General features: G+C 46.1%; 1 protein-coding gene across 6 annotated transcripts in view; it reads left to right on the forward strand.

Annotated features, from left to right (window-relative positions):
* Window positions 1-18,316, forward strand: part of ARHGEF11 (Rho guanine nucleotide exchange factor 11) — a 94,642-nt gene that overhangs the window by 45,800 nt on the left and 30,526 nt on the right. For 5 of the 6 annotated variants that reach the window (XM_072946327.1, XM_072946331.1, XM_072946329.1 and 2 more), the window contains exons 2-10: window positions 3,868-3,956; window positions 4,926-5,024; window positions 8,055-8,104; window positions 8,864-8,921; window positions 9,495-9,673; window positions 10,514-10,585; window positions 15,922-15,967; window positions 16,565-16,641; window positions 17,797-17,934. In XM_072946327.1, coding sequence (XP_072802428.1) covers window positions 3,868-3,956; window positions 4,926-5,024; window positions 8,055-8,104; window positions 8,864-8,921; window positions 9,495-9,673; window positions 10,514-10,585; window positions 15,922-15,967; window positions 16,565-16,641; window positions 17,797-17,934 — 808 coding nt within the window. Of the gene's footprint in view, window positions 1-3,867; window positions 3,957-4,925; window positions 5,025-8,054; window positions 8,105-8,863; window positions 8,922-9,494; window positions 9,674-10,513; window positions 10,586-13,975; window positions 14,096-15,921; window positions 15,968-16,564; window positions 16,642-17,796; window positions 17,935-18,316 lie in introns of all 6 variants that reach the window. The other variant, XM_015248245.3, reaches the window with a different exon arrangement.

Raw genomic sequence — 18,316 nt, forward strand, 5'->3', positions numbered from 1 at the left:
ACTCTGGGAAAACATAAAAGGACTTACCAGTCTCCATAACTGACTGGGTGTACGTGGGGGTTACTGGGAAGCTGGGTCAGAAAGTCTGTCTCAATGATGCCATTTAGGGGGAACTTCTCTACTCCTGGGCCTTCTCCATACCTATCAGGTTTAGGCTGGTTGGAATCTGATCCAGCTGCCAGATTTTGATGGGAATTCATCAGGAAGAGGGAGAGCCCACCACTGAAGTCTTTTTTTATCTGATAATCCCTATTTTATGCCAAACTATCTTCTTCTGTCATTGCCCTCTTCCTTCGTTTTCTCAGATTTTAACCTTTCCATGGTCTTCTTCCCAAATCTCTACTCAGACTCAGGCTCAAACCCCAGCTGACCCAAAAGCCCGTCAGTTGTTTCCATCCACCAGATCTGCTGATAGAGGTGTTTCTTCCTCCTCTGATTCAGTCATAGTTTTTCCTCCTTTAAGCTCTTAAGGAGAAAAACAATTTTTTTGCCTCTGTTCCAATTATACTTCTGTTGTAATCCCCCTCATCCTCCACTGTCCCTGGTGTAGCCTGTGATTTTTTTTTTTTTAAGAAGAACTTTCAGTGGCTGCTGAAATGATCCCTGTCCGTGCCCCTAACAGTCCTCTTCAGCCAAGTGCATGAACCTTGGGCTTCATGTGCCTTCATCTGTGTTCACAACCCAGCTCAAATGCAAAACCAAACCAGGGTAGGTTACCAGGCCATTCCTTCTAGGCTTTACTGTGGGCATAGGAAAACAGTTTCCTGCAGGGTCAAACAGAGCAAGGCAAGGGGGAGGCCCATGCTGTTCCGAGATAAAATGGGCTTTCTCCCGAAGTGGCGAGGAGGGAGGAGTTGAAGCCCATCCCGGGTAACCCAGTGGTAGGGTGTTGTGGATCTGACCAAAGACGGTAAATGAGCAGCTGGAATACAAGACCTTTAAAGTCCATTCTGAGAATCCCTCACCAACTGGGGGGCATGCAGCTGTTGCCCCTCAGTGTTTATACTAAAGTCCTGTGTATTTACCTCATCCAATACCTTCAAGTGACTGTCTCATTCATTTTTGTATCTGCTAGTGCCTGGCATAGTACCTAGAGGAGCACTGTCCAGTAGAGCTTTCTGCGGTGATGGAAATGATTTATTCCACACTGTCAAGTGGTAGCCACTAGTCATAGTACAACTGAGAAACTGGATTTAAAATTTTGTTTTAAATTTAAATAGCCACCTGTGTCTAGTAGCTATTGTTATTAGATGGCACACGTCTAGGTTCTAGAATTTTTTTTTCCATTTTATTGAAATGTTATTTCAGCACTGCCTAAGTTTAAGATGCACAACATAGTGACTTGACATACATATACTGCAAAGTGATTACCACAGTAAGTTTAGTTATCTTCCATAGATTCTAGAACATTTATTAAATGATGAACTAAGTTAAATCTTTACCTTAGATGAGGAGGTGGGGGGGTGGGCAGGGCATGATGGAATAGGGTGATTTGAAGAAAGTCAGAAGTTGTAGCTTCTGGAAGTTTACCTTCTTGTCTGGTTGATAGATGCAAAAGTAGGGAGCAGAGTAGGAAGGACACTAGGAAGAAGGAACAATATGGGTGAAGACAGGAGCCGGAACCCATAGCAAGTGAAAGGATAACAGTGAAGAGCAAAGACCAAGAAGAAGACAGAGCACTTACTGTGTCAGGCGCAGGGGATGCTGATCAGCAAGACCGCCCCGACTCCGTGGACCTTACAGCCTCGTCTGTACAGCCCTGCAGACAAGCGGACCAGCAGGTCCATTGGGTTGTATTCACAGTGCAGTAAGGAGAGGTACCAGGAGCTGGGGAAGGCCCTGGAGGGGCGCTGAACCATAGGGCATCAGGCAGTACTCCCTGTTCATTGCCATGGCTAATGGCCTCGGCCTTTCTCCCGAGTACCATGGGGACGCTGTAAAAGGTTTTAAGCGGCAAAATGGCACAGGTAAATTTGCATTTAGTAAGATCACTCTACTGCATTGTGGCCAGTTTCCGCCCCGGGTCCTTCTTAGCTCTATTGTGGGTTTTGTTTGGAACCAACCATCTCCAGTGCCTTGTCTGGTTTATGTCTTGTTTTGTTTTTCTTCCTTTCTTCCTCCTTTCCTGCCTCGCTCTCTCCTGGGCCCCACGCTCTCTTCTTCCTTGATGTCCTTCTCTCTCTGATCCAAAGATCAGCCAGTAAAAAGCAGTCTCACCTGTCCAGGTAAGTGGGGCACCAGGGAGAGGGGGGAAGAAGACCCCCTCTTTTAAATTTAGAAGTTAATTATTTGTATTGTATTTATTATTTGAATAGTTGGCACCTTCACGTGACTCAGAATTTAAATGGTACTAACCAAATTATAATGAAGATTCCAACTCCATCCATTTGCCCCAAGCACAGTTTTCTTCCTCAGGGGCAACCAGTGCTATATGTTTCTTTTGTACCCTTCTTGGTATTTTGTATTTTGGGTATATGCAAACAAATAGGAAAACATATATAAATAACTAATTTCCTCTCTCTTACTGTCTACATAAGTCTGCATCTTGCTTTTTTCACTCAACAACGTGTCTTGGAGACCATTCTTTATTGCACATAAAGAGCCTCCTCATTCTTTTATACGGCTGAGTACTGTGTCATCATGTTGCTCTAGTGCAGTGTATTTAACCAATCACCCACTCTGAACACTTAGATCCTTTGCAGTGTTTTGCCACCGCACACAGGGCTTCCATGCAGAATCCTCTACGTGGTCATTTGCTAGATGTGAATAGGGGATGCCCTTTCGAGGGGCAGCGACTGTTGTTAGGAACAGGCAAATCGTACACTGTTCTAAAAAGGAGAGGCATAGCAACGATCTGAGCTTCTCCTTTGCCCGCAGGCGTCCTATTAAAGAGGCGAGCAGGCGATAAGCCTTCTGGTTTGGTGATCTGTGGTACCTTGAGGTTTTAGGGTTTTAATAGTTCCCCCCCCCGTTTCATTTTTATTACATTGATCATAGGCAATACATGTAAAATAGTGTCAGATGACATTGCCCAGCAAATGATGCTTCCTAGGGAGAGTTTTAATAGTTTCTAAGCAGGGTGCCTTAAGCTGGCTGCAGGACTGGGACTGAACGTGGATTTGGAATCCTGCCACCAAACAGACCAGAATCCTGTTCTCCCGTGGTACACACAAAATAAATGGAGTTTCTGAGACTCGGGCCATCGTTGTACCTCTCCTTTCTAGAAAAGTCTACAAGTAGCCAGTTACCCAAGAGGTTAGTACCAAAGACCCAGTTACCCTGGTAGAGACACTGGTTTTGGAGAGGGACGAAGAGACAAAGCTAAAGTGAGGGAGAGTGTCTGCTCCAGCCACCACAGTCCTCTGCCGTGTCCGTGCGGGCGTCCGTGTTGTTGACCCACCCATCCTTGCCTTGTAGTCTCCCCTTCCTGCAAACCCATCGCCTGAAACTAACTAGCTGTTTGTTTTTTCCTGTCTTTTTCTCGCATTCATTTTCTCTGCTGCCTCCGTTCTGTTCCATCAGCCCCATTGCAGCCTGGTAAGACCCAACAAGCGTGTGTTATTTGTGCACACCCTGTTCTTGCTATTGTCTCTTTGTCTCCTGACTCCAGGAAGGGCTATTTCCCTTCACGCCTTGCTGGGTAATAAAGAGATCATGCTTTCCCTGCCAGCCTAGGATTCCAAATAGGTGGTGTTGCCAGTGGTATAGACATGGCTGATCTCCCACCAAGACTGAGCCGGTTACAGGGCAAGAGGGTCGGTCTAGTTACCCAAGACTGAGGGCCCCTTTTAACAGAGCTTCCTTCTGCTACAAGACTGTTCCCTCCCTGCCCAGTTCATTGATGTGCTTTTCTTACTCCTTCCCCAGGTTAAGTAGCCTGTCTTTGGGAGATTCAGCACCTGAACGCAAGTCCCCTTCCCACCACCGCCAACCCTCTGACACCTCTGAGGCAACAGGTAACCTTCTTAGGGCATGAGCACACAGACAGAGGTGTTCACCCATACAGACAGATCTCTTGGTCTTTATATTGAGCTCATACTGTGTGCTAGGCAGTGTGTTACATGTTTATTCAAATTGCCTTATTCAGACTTTTTATCAACTGGGGAAAGTAGATTTTATTATCCCTATTTTACAGATGAGGAGGCTGAGGCATAGAGGGGTTCAGAAATTTGCCACGTAAGCAGACTAGTAGGAGTCAAAACTAGGTCCTAAACCAGTTGGGTTCTAACTCTAGAGCTCGAGATTCATCCATTACAGAAAGCAGTCCCGCACACCCGCACCGGTGCCCGATGCCTGGTACACATGAATGGGGACAGTGGGGAGTTACATGGTCTGTCTTGCTTATTTCTATGTACTGTGTATGGTTGTACATGTGAAAAGGGGGGTTTTCTCTTGTCATTTTTCCTTCCGTGGATTTGGCAAGGGGCCAGCCCTGAGTCACCCTGCACGAGTTACCCAGCTCAGCAGAGAGTCAGCAAGCACTGGTGTCCCACCTGCTGTATGCATTGGATTAATTTGATGGAAAACTTCCAGTCTCACTTAGGCTTCAGTCCCAGGGCTGCTGCTCTGTAATGTGAGTCTTCAGCCTGGAGTGGGCCCTGCCCCTTCTTTGGCCAGCCTCACCCAAACAGGCCTAAAGAGACAGACATGCACAAGAGAGAGAAACATCTCAGCACCTCAGAGAAGGGAATTTCTCGCATGGAATACAAAGTAGGTTACAGGTTTTTGTCAGTCACTGAGGAAGCCGTACGCTGAAGTAGTGTGTTTGCACAGGATAAGTCTGAAGGATCTGGTTAGTCTGGAACAGCTTTCTAGAAGGAGGAACACACAGGGGCTTTCCTGGATTGGTCTTGGCCTGTGTGCACTAACCTTCCAGTGGCAGCTCCTCCCAAACCCCCTTCTTTCTCCTTCTCACCCCTCACCAGGTCTTGTTCAACGCTGTGTCATTATCCAGAAGGACCAGCATGGCTTTGGCTTCACAGTCAGCGGGGACCGCATCGTTCTGGTGCAGTCTGTGCGGCCCGGTGAGTGTTGTGTCCTTCCTGTCTGGACAGTTCTTACAGAGCCACCGTGTGTGTGACAGTGCCTGTGACTTGGAGAACTTGTGTGTGCTTTCTCTGGAGGGCTGGGCGTCCTGGGGCATGAAAGAATTACTCTAGAACTGGTTCCCTGGGAGCATCTGGGGAAGTCTCCACAATGCTGAGCCTCTGGGCAGAATTTCTAGGGATCACACCCCATGCTTGCTTCCCCTGTTGGGAAGTGTGAAAATGGCAGAATAGCCCTCAGGTCATCAGGTAGGTGCCAGGTGCCTTCCAGGGCAGCTCCTCATCCTGGGTCAGAGGATGTCTGGAGGAATCCAAGATCCACTTTCTTCATACTCACCTACGTGTGACCTTGCGCAGTGCACGGATGGTCATTGTGCTGCAGCAGTTCACAGTGGAGATGGGCACACTGGCCCACGTGTATTTGCAGATGCAGTAACATTAAATAATAAATGACCAAAAGATAAATGATGTGTGTTGGACAGTTCATGGGAGGAAAGGGTGTTTGGAAGTTTGTGTTTGGCTAGTTTGTGGTTTGAAGCATAGTCATTTCCCTTGCGATCAGTTTGGGAAAACCTTCTTAGAAGAAATAGGATTTCAGGAGTACTTTGACTGTAAGCAAATTAATCAGGTATCCAATTATGTGTGAAAGCTTCAGATATTTCAAAGCACTGTCACATGCCAGGTGGTAGAATCATTGTTGTTAAGTGGCCCAGGCTGAAGATGATCAGGAAGGAGATGGGAGTGGGGGAGAGTATAAAGCAAGTATCTCCTAAAGGAGTGAACTTCAGTATAGCAAATGGGACTGGGCCTGGCAACATGGCACATCGTAGGCTTAAAGAAGAATACAAGGAAAGAGATGGCGAGCAGGCCAGCGTTTTCCCACTAAATACAGTGCAAAATGGGAAGGAAATATACTTTACATAATTCGGGGGAAATATTTGGGATTTATTTATGGGGAAAGTGAAAAGAGAATTTCAAATTTATGACCAAAATGGGGTGTGTGGATCATACGAGGGTATAAATAATGACAGTTTCTTATGTTTGGGAGTTAACCTTTATCAGTGGGAGGATTGTTTTTCATATCCGAAGGTAGAGCTCTGAAAAGATACTTTTATTATTTGCTTCCGTATTGTCTCAAGGTTCCTGGGCTTGGGCGAGGCAGAGCTAGTGGGACCGCCTCTGCGGTCTGTTTGATACGGGGATCCCCTTGGGTGAAGTGGGAGTTCTGCAGTCCTCCCAGTTTTCCTCCTCTTCGGCCTGAGCAGAGTCAGACCCAGACAGGAAAGAACAAAAGGATGGCTTGCAGTAAAATATGAGTTTTGGAAAATATGTGTATGCATGTGTATTTTGGGCAGGAGAGAGGAAGAGACTTCATTTGGATTGGCACTGAAATCACAAGAGTAAAGAGAAATCACAAAGCAGTTGCTATTATCTTTTCCAGGTTTTAGATTTCTCAGTTTCTCCAAGTGTAGCCTGTGTTCTGCCAACATCAGAATCACCTTGGCACTGGGATGATTGAGATTCTCATTCCTGGGCCCAACCCCAGAAGCACTGTATCACTTTCTGGCAAGGGGCGAAGGAATATGTTTTTTAACAAATTCTCCTGATGAATCTCATGCTTACTGAAGTCTAGAACTTCTGCTCTAATTCCTTTAATCAGAAGAGTTTATTTTTTTTTAATCACTAAGTTATTAGAAGTCACCTCATGTGTTTCATACATTCAGGTAAGAGAGCTCTTTCCTCTCCACCTTTAGTTTCTAGATGACATTGTAAGAGTTTCAAGCTACTTGCACGTACTCTTCCCTAAATAGCACACTTTACGTGAGGGTGGTCGTGATCCCAGTGCTGAAAAGCCAAATTGGAATGTAGTCATCACTGTAATTTCTCTTTTTAGACTAGAAACATCTAGATGTGCTTTGTGGGAGTTTTGTTTTGATCAGATGAATGCAACTTACAGATTTAATGATCATCTTGGGGCAAATTTACAAAAACTATAATTTTTATGCTTCTCATGAATTTGTTTTAACATTAGTGTGTCTTATGCTTCCTGGGTATAACTTAAACTAGGACTGTAACTCGTCTAAAACTACATTTGGCCCTCCACATCCGTGGGATTTTTATCCGTGAATGCCACATGCGTGGATTCAACCAACTGTAGTTCACTGACTCCGCAGATACAAAACCCACGGATATGTACTACGCCATTCTAAATAAGGAACTTGAGCATCTGCAGATTTTGGTATCTATGGGAGGTCCTGGAACCAATCCCCAGTGGATACCCAGGGACAGCTCTACATGGTGGTCAAAACCACTGCAGCTCCAATTGAGTGATAGCATGTAACAATTGAGGCACATTCTGGGCTCCCCTCAGTCACCATATCAGAAGCTCTTCAATCTGGTCCATTTTTAAAGGAGAAACTGTAAATAGTCTAAAACAATTTTTAATCGAAAATAAAGCAGTTATTATTATCATCTTTAATGATATGACCCTCCAGAATATCTTCATGAACCTCTCAGGGCTTAGGGACCACAGTTTGAAAACTCCCATTGTAATCCTTTTCTCCATATTCCTCTTAAAAATGATTACTATTTTAACAATTACATTTAATATAGTGAACTCATTCTTCCCACTGGATAGCAGAAGTAGCTCTTATTTGACCTTGGAACACATCTAGATACATGCAAATAACATACACATACTCTCCCCGGAGCCTGGCCCTGCCTCTCTGCCACCTTGGCCTGGCTCTCTGAAGAGAAGTCTGGCTCCTGAGCCAGGTGGAGAAAAGAGCAAGAGATGTGACCTTATATATTATACGGTCCACTCTAGCCCGAAGGTGGTTGTGTCACTGGAGCAGAATGAGATGTACACCCAGCATTTGCATCCTTAACACAGAGTGGTGAGCAAAAATTTGAGAGGGGAGGTGATCCGACAGGGTCTTTGGTGTAGATTCAGCAACTTCTGGGAGAGGTTGCTGAGCTCTGCTGACCAGGCCTTCTCCTTCCTCACAGGAGGCGCAGCCATGAAAGCCGGTGTGAAAGAGGGTGACCGGATCATCAAAGTGAGTGGCCTTCTCCCTCCACCCGCCAGAGGGTGCCCCTTGGCCCATCCTGCACACTTCTGTTTTGATGCCAGCTGTCAGTCAGCCACTGAGTAGGGGGATGGTACTGTGAGAGCAAGTAGTATAAGGTGACAGAGTATAAGCTAAAATAGCCAGGTTCCGTATTCCAAGCCCTTCTTGACTCTGACCAACTCTATAACAAGTTTTACTATTCCCGTTTCACAAATGACAAAAAATGGGAGGGAGAGATAGAGACTAGTGAACGGTCCCCCGCCTTCGGAGTCTCACGTTGATGATCTCCCCTCCACACAATGCTAACTTGATGCCCTTGTTAGTTCTGAACTACTGTAACCTGCCTCCCCTGTTCATTCAGAGTCCTAGAAGCATCAGGGAAACCTCAGATGAGGAGACTCCTCGGTCCTCCAGTGAGGAGGAAGCACACTGGGTCGGCTGACATGTGTACAGGCTAATGGTTGAAAAAGTATTTACCAAAAATAAATAGCTGAGTGAATGAATGAACTGTTGAACGAATGAAGCTGCAGGTCTTCTCCCTGAAAACTTACAGGCTAGCTGGGAAGACAGAACACATGGCAGATGTGAACAGGAGCCAATTCCTAATGTGAATTTGAGTAAGCAGGTGACCAGAGGTAGCTAAAGAACATTGGGAAGTGCTCCCTAGGGGAGTGGCATTTGACCTAGTAGAAGGATCCCCAAGGTTTCCACCACCATTACTCAATAATGTCATTTGTCCCTCAACAGGTGAATGGCACCATGGTCACCGATAGGTCACATCTGGAGGTGGTGAAGCTTATCAAATGTGAGTTGGAGAGAGCCGAAAGTGAAAGAAAGTAGAGGAGCAAATGGGCTGGGAGGACGGAGGGGAGTGGGCCTGTTGACCCAAGAGACTTCCTTTGTAGATATGGGAGGCAGCCAAAGTCACATCTTCAATCTTGGCATGACCATTTTAGACTGTCCCAGTTCCTTGCTGTCATTTCAAGTGGAGACCCTGTTAGTCTCTCATCAGGCGTCTTTATTTTTCTACAGATCTTTGCACTACCATTTAGATCATATTCTACTAAGACTCTTCTCACTCAAATACCATTCACTCCCCTCTCCCAGTCCCAGGAAACAAGGGAGCAGGCAGCTCCCAGATAGTTATGGGTGGGATGTTAGTTGAGATCTCTACATGAGGAAAGAGAAGGGAGGAATCCTTGTGTTGATGCAGGAAAGGACAGAATTAGAGAATGGGCAGGGCATTAAGAGTGAAGAGAAATTTATCTGCAGAATTACAAGCTTGATGAAAGGAGAAGGGAGAACCCCCTCCTTGTAGCTTGACGCCTGCTGTCCGGAGCAGTACCACCTGAGCAAGCCTCTCTTTGTCTTCCTCCAGCTGGTGCTTATGTTGCACTGACCCTCCTGGGCTCTTCGCCTTCATCCATTGGTGTCTCTGGATCCCAGCAGGACCCAGCCCCAGCAGGAACTCCCCGAGTCACTCCTGTGATCCCACCACCACCGCCTCCTCCACCTCTGCCACCTCCACAGCGCATCACAGGACCCAAACCTCTGCAGGTGATAGTCCTCCTGCTCCTCTCCTCATTCTGGTATCCCTTTGAAGAGCCCCCTATTGGGGCGAAAGCAGGTTAAATTGAATGGCATGCTGGTAGGAAGAGACAAGCCAAAGAGCTCATATGAAGGCCATTAAAAAGTGGAGCAAAATGAGAGCTACATTAAAGAGTGTTCCTACCTTGGTGTCCTCTTTCCGTGTAAGTGCATGTGCAGATTTATCAGACAGCAGCATGCAGTGTGTTTCCCAAGTATGTGGAAGACTCTAAGGAGGCCCTTTGAGAATGACTCTCCCCATCGGGGAGAGGGCACACACTTCAGGCATGGTTCAGAGACATCTGTAAAGACTGTTGCCATTCATTGGTAGAAGGACATGGAACAAGTCAAGGAGTAGGGGAAAGGCTTCCTGGGGGGAAAAGCTGCTTGGAGGAATAAAATACGGAGCCCAGACTGTAATGGGAGGGAGTCGGGAAAGGACAAGAACAGTAGCGAGAGAAGCAAGGACCAGGGAAAACCTGTGTAGAAGTTAAAGTTGGACAAGGAGCAGATAGGAAATAGGGAACAGGATTTGCTGGTCGGAAAGGACTGACCAGCAAGTCTTGGGAGACTTTAGAAAGCAGTTTGATACCAGAGGTGATTACAGCCAAGGTTTTAGGAAGTTTGAGGATGAAATCAAAATAAGATTTTATGTTTACTGAATTCTAGTGAGATAGTGTTAAACAAAATGTTCTTACTACCCAGGTTCTACTCTCATAGCTTTCCTTGCCCAGGAATCAGCAGGTAGAAGAGAATAAATGTATTGAGCTGGTCCCCATTGCTCACAACTGTCATATTTTCCATTCTTAGGATCCTGAATTTCAAAAACATGCCACCCAGATCCTCAGGAACATGCTGAGGCAGGAGGAAAAAGAGTTACAGGTAAGGACACTGCTGAGGGTAGACTGGGCATTACCTTAATGGAATGATACTTTATTAGAGCAATCTGCCAATGTGTACACTTAATTTGCAGATCATATCCTATCACAGTAAAACCTTAAAAAGTCACAGGACCCCTAATGAATTGTGATAGGCCAACAGGATTTATGAAAGCAGAATTTGACTGATAGGTCCTGGGTTCAGTCCTCAGTATCTCCTCTAAAAATAAATAGATAAACCAACCTAATTACCTCCCCTCAAAAACAGCAACAACAACAAAAAACCAGTTACTGGTGAGAATGTGGAGAAATCAGAGGAATACCTGTCTATATTTTGTCTACATATTCACAATCCTAATCTATTCCCACCATTGATGGTGAAAATATAAAATAGTGCGGCCAGTTTGGCAGCTCTTCAAAATATTAAACACAGAAATACAATCCATCAGTTCCACTCCTAAGTCTATACCCAAGAGAGTGCAAAACACAAAACCTATACATGAACGTTCGTTCATAATAGCATTGATCGATAGCATAATAGCTAACAAGTGGAACCAACCTAAATTTCCAGCAACTGATGAACAGATAAACAAAATGTGTTGTAACCATAAAATGGGATATTATACAGCCATAAAAAGGAATGAAGTACTGATATATGCTTTAACGTGGAAGAACCCTGAAAACGTACCAAGTGAAAGAAGCCAGAGAGAAAAGGCCAAATTGTGTATGATTCCATTTATGTGGAAGTCCAGAATAGGTAAAAACATTAAGACAGAAAGTAAATTAGTGGTTGCTGGGGGAGAGGGAGAAATTAAGAGTGGCTGCTTTCTTGTTGGGTTGATGGAAACATTCTGGAATTAGATAGTGAGAATAGCTGTACAACTCTGAATATACTGAAAATCACTGAATTATATTCTTCAAAATGGTAAAGTTTGTGGTATGTGAATTATATGTCAATAATAATTTTTAAAATGTTTGTAAACACCATTAAAGCCCAAAAGAAGGAATAATTAACTATGCAGTGATCAGAGAAGGCTTCGTGAGATGACACTCGAGTTAGGTTTAGTCTGTTTCACTCTGGAAAGTGCTTTGGGCCTTCAGTACCATGATAAGCTTGGAGTTTATTCTAAAGACGGTGGGAATTGATCAAAGGATTTGAGTAGGGAAGTGATCGTACCTTCAAATCAGTGTTCTTTAGAAAAGTGTGTTAAGTGGATTGACAAATGAGGAAACCATCCAGGAGGCTGTTGCAGTTGGTAGAAATGATGACAGATTTAACAAGAACAGTAGGAGTAAGAACAGAAAGACAGGGATGGCAATGGGAGACAACTGGAAGGGAGAGGTAAAGGAGAAAAAAGAAGAGATGGCCCCAAGTTTGGGTGTCGGGATAGATGGTGATGCCTTGATGGAGGGAGATGGAGGAGAGGAGCAGGGTTTAGGGGAAAGAAATGAAGGTCAGCTTTGGATGTACTGAGTTTAAGGTGCCCATGGGATGTTCAGATTAAAAGACCATCCACCAGGCACATGGAGATAACAAGGATGAACCCCAGGAGAAAAGACTGGGTTGGAATAGAGATTCAGGTATCCTGAGCATAAAGGTGGTAGTTGGAATTGGGGACTAGGTGATATCAGCAAGGGCACCAGTGCAGGGAAGCGGAGAGAGCTGCGGGCAGAGTTTTGGGACTTCTGTGCTTCCCTAGCACACTGCACCAACCTCTGACGTCACGCCAGTTGCTGTTATATTTAAATTTTAATTATTTATTTGTCCTCCTCTATTGGACTTGGTTCCTCAAAGACAGGGACCATGTCTACATTGCGTATTCCTCCTACCCAGCTGGCATGGGGCCTGGCGTATTCAGCTCTCTGTAAATGTTTGTGGAACTGAAGGCTCACCTAGATTTAAGGGAGGAGACAGGGATAAAGCTATAGCTGCGGGGAGGGGTGTGAGGCGACCCAAGACAAGTCGAGTTAAGAAGTCAAAAGAGGACAGTGTTTCAAGGAGGTGGGTATTTAAAGAGGTCTGAAGAGATAAGGACTAAGCAGAGACCGTTGGATTCAGCCATTAGGTCATTTCGCTCTTTGCAAGAGTGAAGTGCTGGGAGGAACTGGACTGTGTATTGGAAGGCTAAGAAGTCTGGTTTCTACATGTAGACTGCTGTGTGGAAACACGTGGCTGTGAAAAGAAGGAGAAAAGACCGAGGCAGTCGCTTGAGAAACCATCAGAGTTGATGGAAAGGGTTTTAGTGGAGTGGTTTGTTTTTAAGATGAGAAACTTGGGCATTTTTGAAGGATGAGGGAAAGGAGACATTAGAAAGACATTGAGCAATGCCCAAGAAGAGCCCAAGGCATTAACCTTGTAAAAGATTTAGATAGAATTTGTCTTCCGAGGCCGAAGGAAAGGATGGCTGCAGGCGCTTTGAAACAGAGTAAACTTGGGAAAGTTCTTACCGGGTGATACTATCTGCAGAGAATAAGAGAAGGGTTGGGGGCTTGATGGGCATGGAGAAGATGAAGCAGTATGAGGCATTTGTGGAAGAGGTGATCAGGTAGCAGGGAGGCCCCCGTTGAGCTTAAGAACTATGGGTACCCAATGTCTTTATTTACTTATCTGTCCAACCAGCTTTATTGAGCATTTCCTTTTGTAGTAAAATCATAATAGCTGCCATGGATTCAGTCAAGTAAGTATGCACCAGACCTTCTGCTAAAGCACCTTACATACATGATCTCATTCAGATCGTGCAGCCGTCCCAGGAGGCAGGTCCCGCCATCTCCATTTCATCAGTGAGGACGTAGTAAAGCTTGCCCAGGTCTCCACAGCTAGGAAATGGAGGGGCCGGAATTCAGAGCCAGGCCTCCCTGACTGCAAAGCCCAAGCTCTAAAGGCGCATGCTGTGCTCTGCTGTGTGCTGCAAGGATGCTAGATCGTTGTCAGAGCAGTTCCCACTGCAGGGCTGGGCACAGGGATACGGGCTTCCCTGGTCTGCACTTCTTCCTCTCATCTGCTGTGATTCTCACGCTGTGTGTGTGTGTTTCCTCCTTGGCACTTTTTGTGTGTGCTGGTCTGGCCAGTCACTTAAATGTCTGTCCCTTGAGCAGCAGTCAAGGAAGACCTCATTTTAGGATGTTTGCCTTAAGAACAGGTCAGATTAGGACGGGCCTTTGTATTGTGTCTTCTTTCCCCAGTCGCTTCATGTGTTTTGTTTCTCACCGTCTGTACTCTTTCTGCTCCTCAGTGATGGTGAAATAACGTGCGTCTCCTAGGAGGCAGAGATCTCCTTTCTCTCCTCTTTGTTTTGGGATAACTGCCTACTCTCCCCACTGGTGAGACGTCTGTTCTCTACTAACCACTCCTCTGCCTTTTCCCTTCCTCCCTGTCCTCCTCGCCCCTCCCCAGCGTATCTGTGAGGTGTATAGCCGGAACCCCGCCAGCCTGCTGGAAGAGCAGATCGAAGGCGCCCGGCGGCGAGTCACTCAGTTACAGCTGAAGATCCAGCAGGAGACTGGTGGCTTAGTGGTGAGTGATGGAGGCGTAGCTCTAGGAAGGGCAGCGTGCACGTGGACTGAGGGAGAAATGAGGGAGAAGGCCAGGACAAAGGCTTCCCGAGTCACACAGGACCCCAGGGCTGAGCTAGGGCGTGGTTAGTGTTCTACAAAGAAACAGAGGTCAGCAGTCCTTTATTTGGCACCACAGAAACTGAGCGCTGTCCTGCCACTTGGGACCCCATAAGGAGGAATAGCCTATTTCTTGTCCTCCAGCAGCTTACAGTTGCAATGGAGACAAATAAACGTGGAATAAATCAGACTGTTGGCCTTAATCTCCTAATTATCCACTACTCTCTGGGTGGTTTCCTTGTAGGAGATATATCTTCCTGCACTGATTTTACTCAGTACTCATCTGGTGGCTTTCCCACCACCTCTTCCTCCAGTAATGGGTCTTATCACAGATATATGAGCACTTTTAAAGGTCAGCCTAAGTAAAGGCTCCCCAGGCAGTTGAGAGGGCTCTGTACCAGCAGCTCACCACACTGTGAGGAAATCCCAGAGAGGAGACACTTCTTCATCTGTTCTAGTCAGGGACTTGACTCTTAGTCAAGACTTTTCTTCGTCAGGCCTTAATTCTTTGGGTAAATAAGAAGTAACTCTCCCAAAACTTCAAGATCTCCAAGAATAACATTTGCCAAAGCCAATAGAAATTACAGGTGGATTATCTACTTTCTTTTTTTAGAACATTTAGATCAAAAAAGTCTGGGAAGGGGGAGGGTATAGCTCAGTGGTAGAGTGCCTGCTTAGCATGCACGAGGTCCTGGGTTCAATCCTCAGTACCTCCATTAAAATAAATAAATAATTAGTTAAGCCTCCACCCCTCCCCCACCAAAAAAAACAAGCCTGGGAAACACAGGCTAATCAAATTTAAACTGTTTTATTGTCTGAAGGACTTCTCGGTATCACTTGGTTGATAGGATCTCAGGTTCTGGACTTAAGACCATCTGGATTCACATCCCAGCTATAGTGCGCACCAGCTTTAAGTCTCTTGGGCAAGTTACTTAATCCTTGGGAGCCTTGGTGTCCTCATTTATGAAATGGAGATACAGCAGGATCTGCCTGATAGTGTTACTGTCAGAATTAAAGGATGCCCTCAGCAAAGGGGCCAGTGCAAGTTTGCCACCGCCGCCTCTGTGTTCATGTGCTCTGTGAGTGGTGAGTCTGAAACACTCAGCTTGGAGTCTGGAGGTCTGAGCGCCAACCCTGGCTTTAAAATGGTTTACCTGCTGTGTAGCTTGGGCAAGTTACTTAAGATCACTGGGCTTCTGTTCCTCATTTATAACATGGGAGTACCATACCTGCCTCGGAGTTGTTAAAAAACTAAATGAGACAGAAAACAGTGCTTCATAAACAGTCAGGCACTAGCAACATAATTCCCTCCACAGTGGCTGGTCAGCCCCCGGCCAGCACCTGTCAGTCCTCAGAGATCTTCAGAGGCAGAGGTTCCCATCTGCCCTCAGTCACCTGTCTGAGTCTGTCATACCCCTTGATAGTTAGGAAGGTCCTTCTGTGTCCAGTCCCACTAAGGCTTTGAGGTCCAGGGTGAGAAATCAAGTTTTTAGAATTTTACTAGCGGTAAAGCTCCCCTCCCACCATTAGGGGTCACCCTTCTCCTCAAACTGTTCAAATGAAGTGATGGCTCTTCTAACCAGGCATTTTTAAGGCAATGAAGCAGAAGAGGGCACTAACTGTCAGCAGATGTTCTCTGCTGAGGCTGAGGGAAGGGCTGATTGGAGGAAAACAGTAGGTGGGAGAGGTTCACAGAATGGGCCCACCCTCTGGACCTTTCTTTTTTAGGACACACTTCCACTATATGGTGACACCAGCCAGAGATCATCAGAAGGTGAGTGCCCTCATCACCTGTTTTGTCCCTGGCCCATCTCTAGTCCATGTTTCTTATCTATTGTCCCCTCCTCTTGGGGCAGATTTGGAGTGGGGGGAATGTATCATCCCTGCCTCTGAGAAATAGGGTAATGAGAGAAAGCAGTACTAGTGACAGGGAAATTGGATACAATGTATTCAGTAGAAATGAGGATAACCAGTAGCCCTGGAGAGGTAAGTGCCAGGGAGACACTAGGATGATGGTGGTCCAGACAGCAGTGGGGCTGCCAGCCCAGGCAGCTAGGAGCTCAAGAAATGCCGTCTTAAGAGGAAGTGGATGGGCCAGAGGAGGCTTGGGGTGAGCTGAGGGTAGGACTTATTGCGAGATAGAACTTGGAACATTATTTTAGGAGGCGACACGGCCTGGGCACAGGTGTACAGGTGGGTAAAATCCAGGTATAGTGGGCCTCAGGGGTTGTGAAAAAGAGGAAGCCAAAGGGAAACTGGGAAAGAAAGGAAGGTGGCAGCTTCGCTTCCTGCCCTAGGCACAGGTTCCCGGAATAAAGGCTCTTTCCCCCAGGCCACAGCTGCTTCCTTGTGAAAACTGTTTTCTTCTCAGGTCGATTCTCTCTGGATTCCCAGGAGGGGGACAGTGGCTTGGACTCCGGCACAGAACGTTTTCCTTCCCTCGGCGAGGTGAGTGCCAGCCAGGGAGACTCCATTTAAAGCCATACCTCCAATGTCCCTTCTCTGCACACCTAAAGGTTCTCTGCTCACCACTTGCACCAAGGCCCCTGGCCTGTCATCTGCAGCACTCTGCTATAGCTCCAGTTTCAGTCAAGGGTTTCAGTCACTCTGCTCTGGGTTCCAAAAAGGGGGTTTCAAATGCATTCTACATGCAGGACCATCAAATCTGGCTTTTTTATCACAGCCAACTTTGTTACATGAAGAATAGGGTGGAGAGAGAGGCCATGTCATTAACTGTAGCAAGCCTTTTTTGAGTATAAGGGAGCAGAGACAAAAATCCTCTGCAACAGTGGCTGGACCAAAACCACATTGCTCGCTGGCTGTGAACATCATCTTAGAGTGAAACAATGAGCCAGGCCTAATCAGAAGTGGCAGGCTCTCCTTGTCACAGATCTTTCTGCAGTTTGAAGAGCTTGTTTTGTCTGAAGTGATCAAGAGAACGTCAGGCTTTGGCTTCAGAGGCTGTTTTCTAGGTATTTTCAGTCTGCGTATGTTAATTGCTGATTTAAACTTACAGTAGAAAAATAAGAGTGAGTGAAAGAAGTAATGATGTTAGGAAAATATTAACTTAACCAGGTTAATTACATATATGAATAATAAATTGGAAACATGTTTAAAGCCTAAGTTTAAATAATAGTTGAAATTCTATTTCTTTACTTCTGTCTGTTCGTGGAAAGACGATGAATATATGTGGAAGGATCAGTAGGTTGGAAAGACAACCAGGAAGTGGGAGGAGGATCCTAAATAATCCCCAGCTGACATCCTCCTGCAGACTCAACATCTGGAAGCAGTGCGGCCCACTGATGAAGGCTGCGGGCAGTGGGTTGAGACTGTCTGCATTGCATGCAGAGTTCCACTGTACCAGCTTGACCTCCAGCAAGTCCTGTAACCTCTCCAAGTCTTAGTTCCCTTGTGTGAGGAGTGGGGGGAGTAATAGTGTCTGCCTCAAAGGGCTGTTGTGAGCACTAAATGAGGTAATACGTAACCAAGAGCTTAGTGTAATGCCAGGCACAGAGTAAGTACGGGATTTTTATGAGCTGATGAGCTGAGCCCCGAGGAGATTCTGGATGAGTGTCCTTCTCACAGAATTCTCCGTTCTTCTAGTCACTGATGAATCGGAACTCGGTACTGTCAGACCCCGGGCTGGACAGTCCTCGAACCTCCCCTGTGATCATGGCCCGGACGGCTCAGCACCACAGGCGGCAGGGCTCGGACGCACCAGTTCTCCCCAGCAGTGACCAGGTGAGTGATGGGGCCAGCCTGCAGTTCTCCTTTCCCTCTTTTCATGGCCTTGAATCATCAGGCTAAAGTCCTGTTTGAGATAGGCCCCACCAGAGAACAAATAGTAAGGGGAGGGCATGGTAGAAGCAGATGCAGGAAAGTGAGGCTGTCTCAGCTTCTGTGTGAAGAGTCAGTGGATACATCCCTAGGGAGGCAATGTCTAAGGACCTTTCTTTTAATGTCTGTATGGAATAGGAAGCAGTATTGTTCAGTGTTCCTCCAGAATGCTAATTCTCAATCTTCTCTTTCTTTCGTCCCTTTCTTAAGCAAAACCTTATCACTTGGCACCCTAATATAGAAAACAAAAGCTCGGCTACCTGGGACCTTTCCTAATCAGCCTTCC

The sequence above is a fragment of the Vicugna pacos genome, chromosome 21, assembly GCF_048564905.1.
Source record: "Vicugna pacos chromosome 21, VicPac4, whole genome shotgun sequence".
Classification (NCBI taxonomy): domain Eukaryota; kingdom Metazoa; phylum Chordata; class Mammalia; order Artiodactyla; family Camelidae; genus Vicugna; species Vicugna pacos.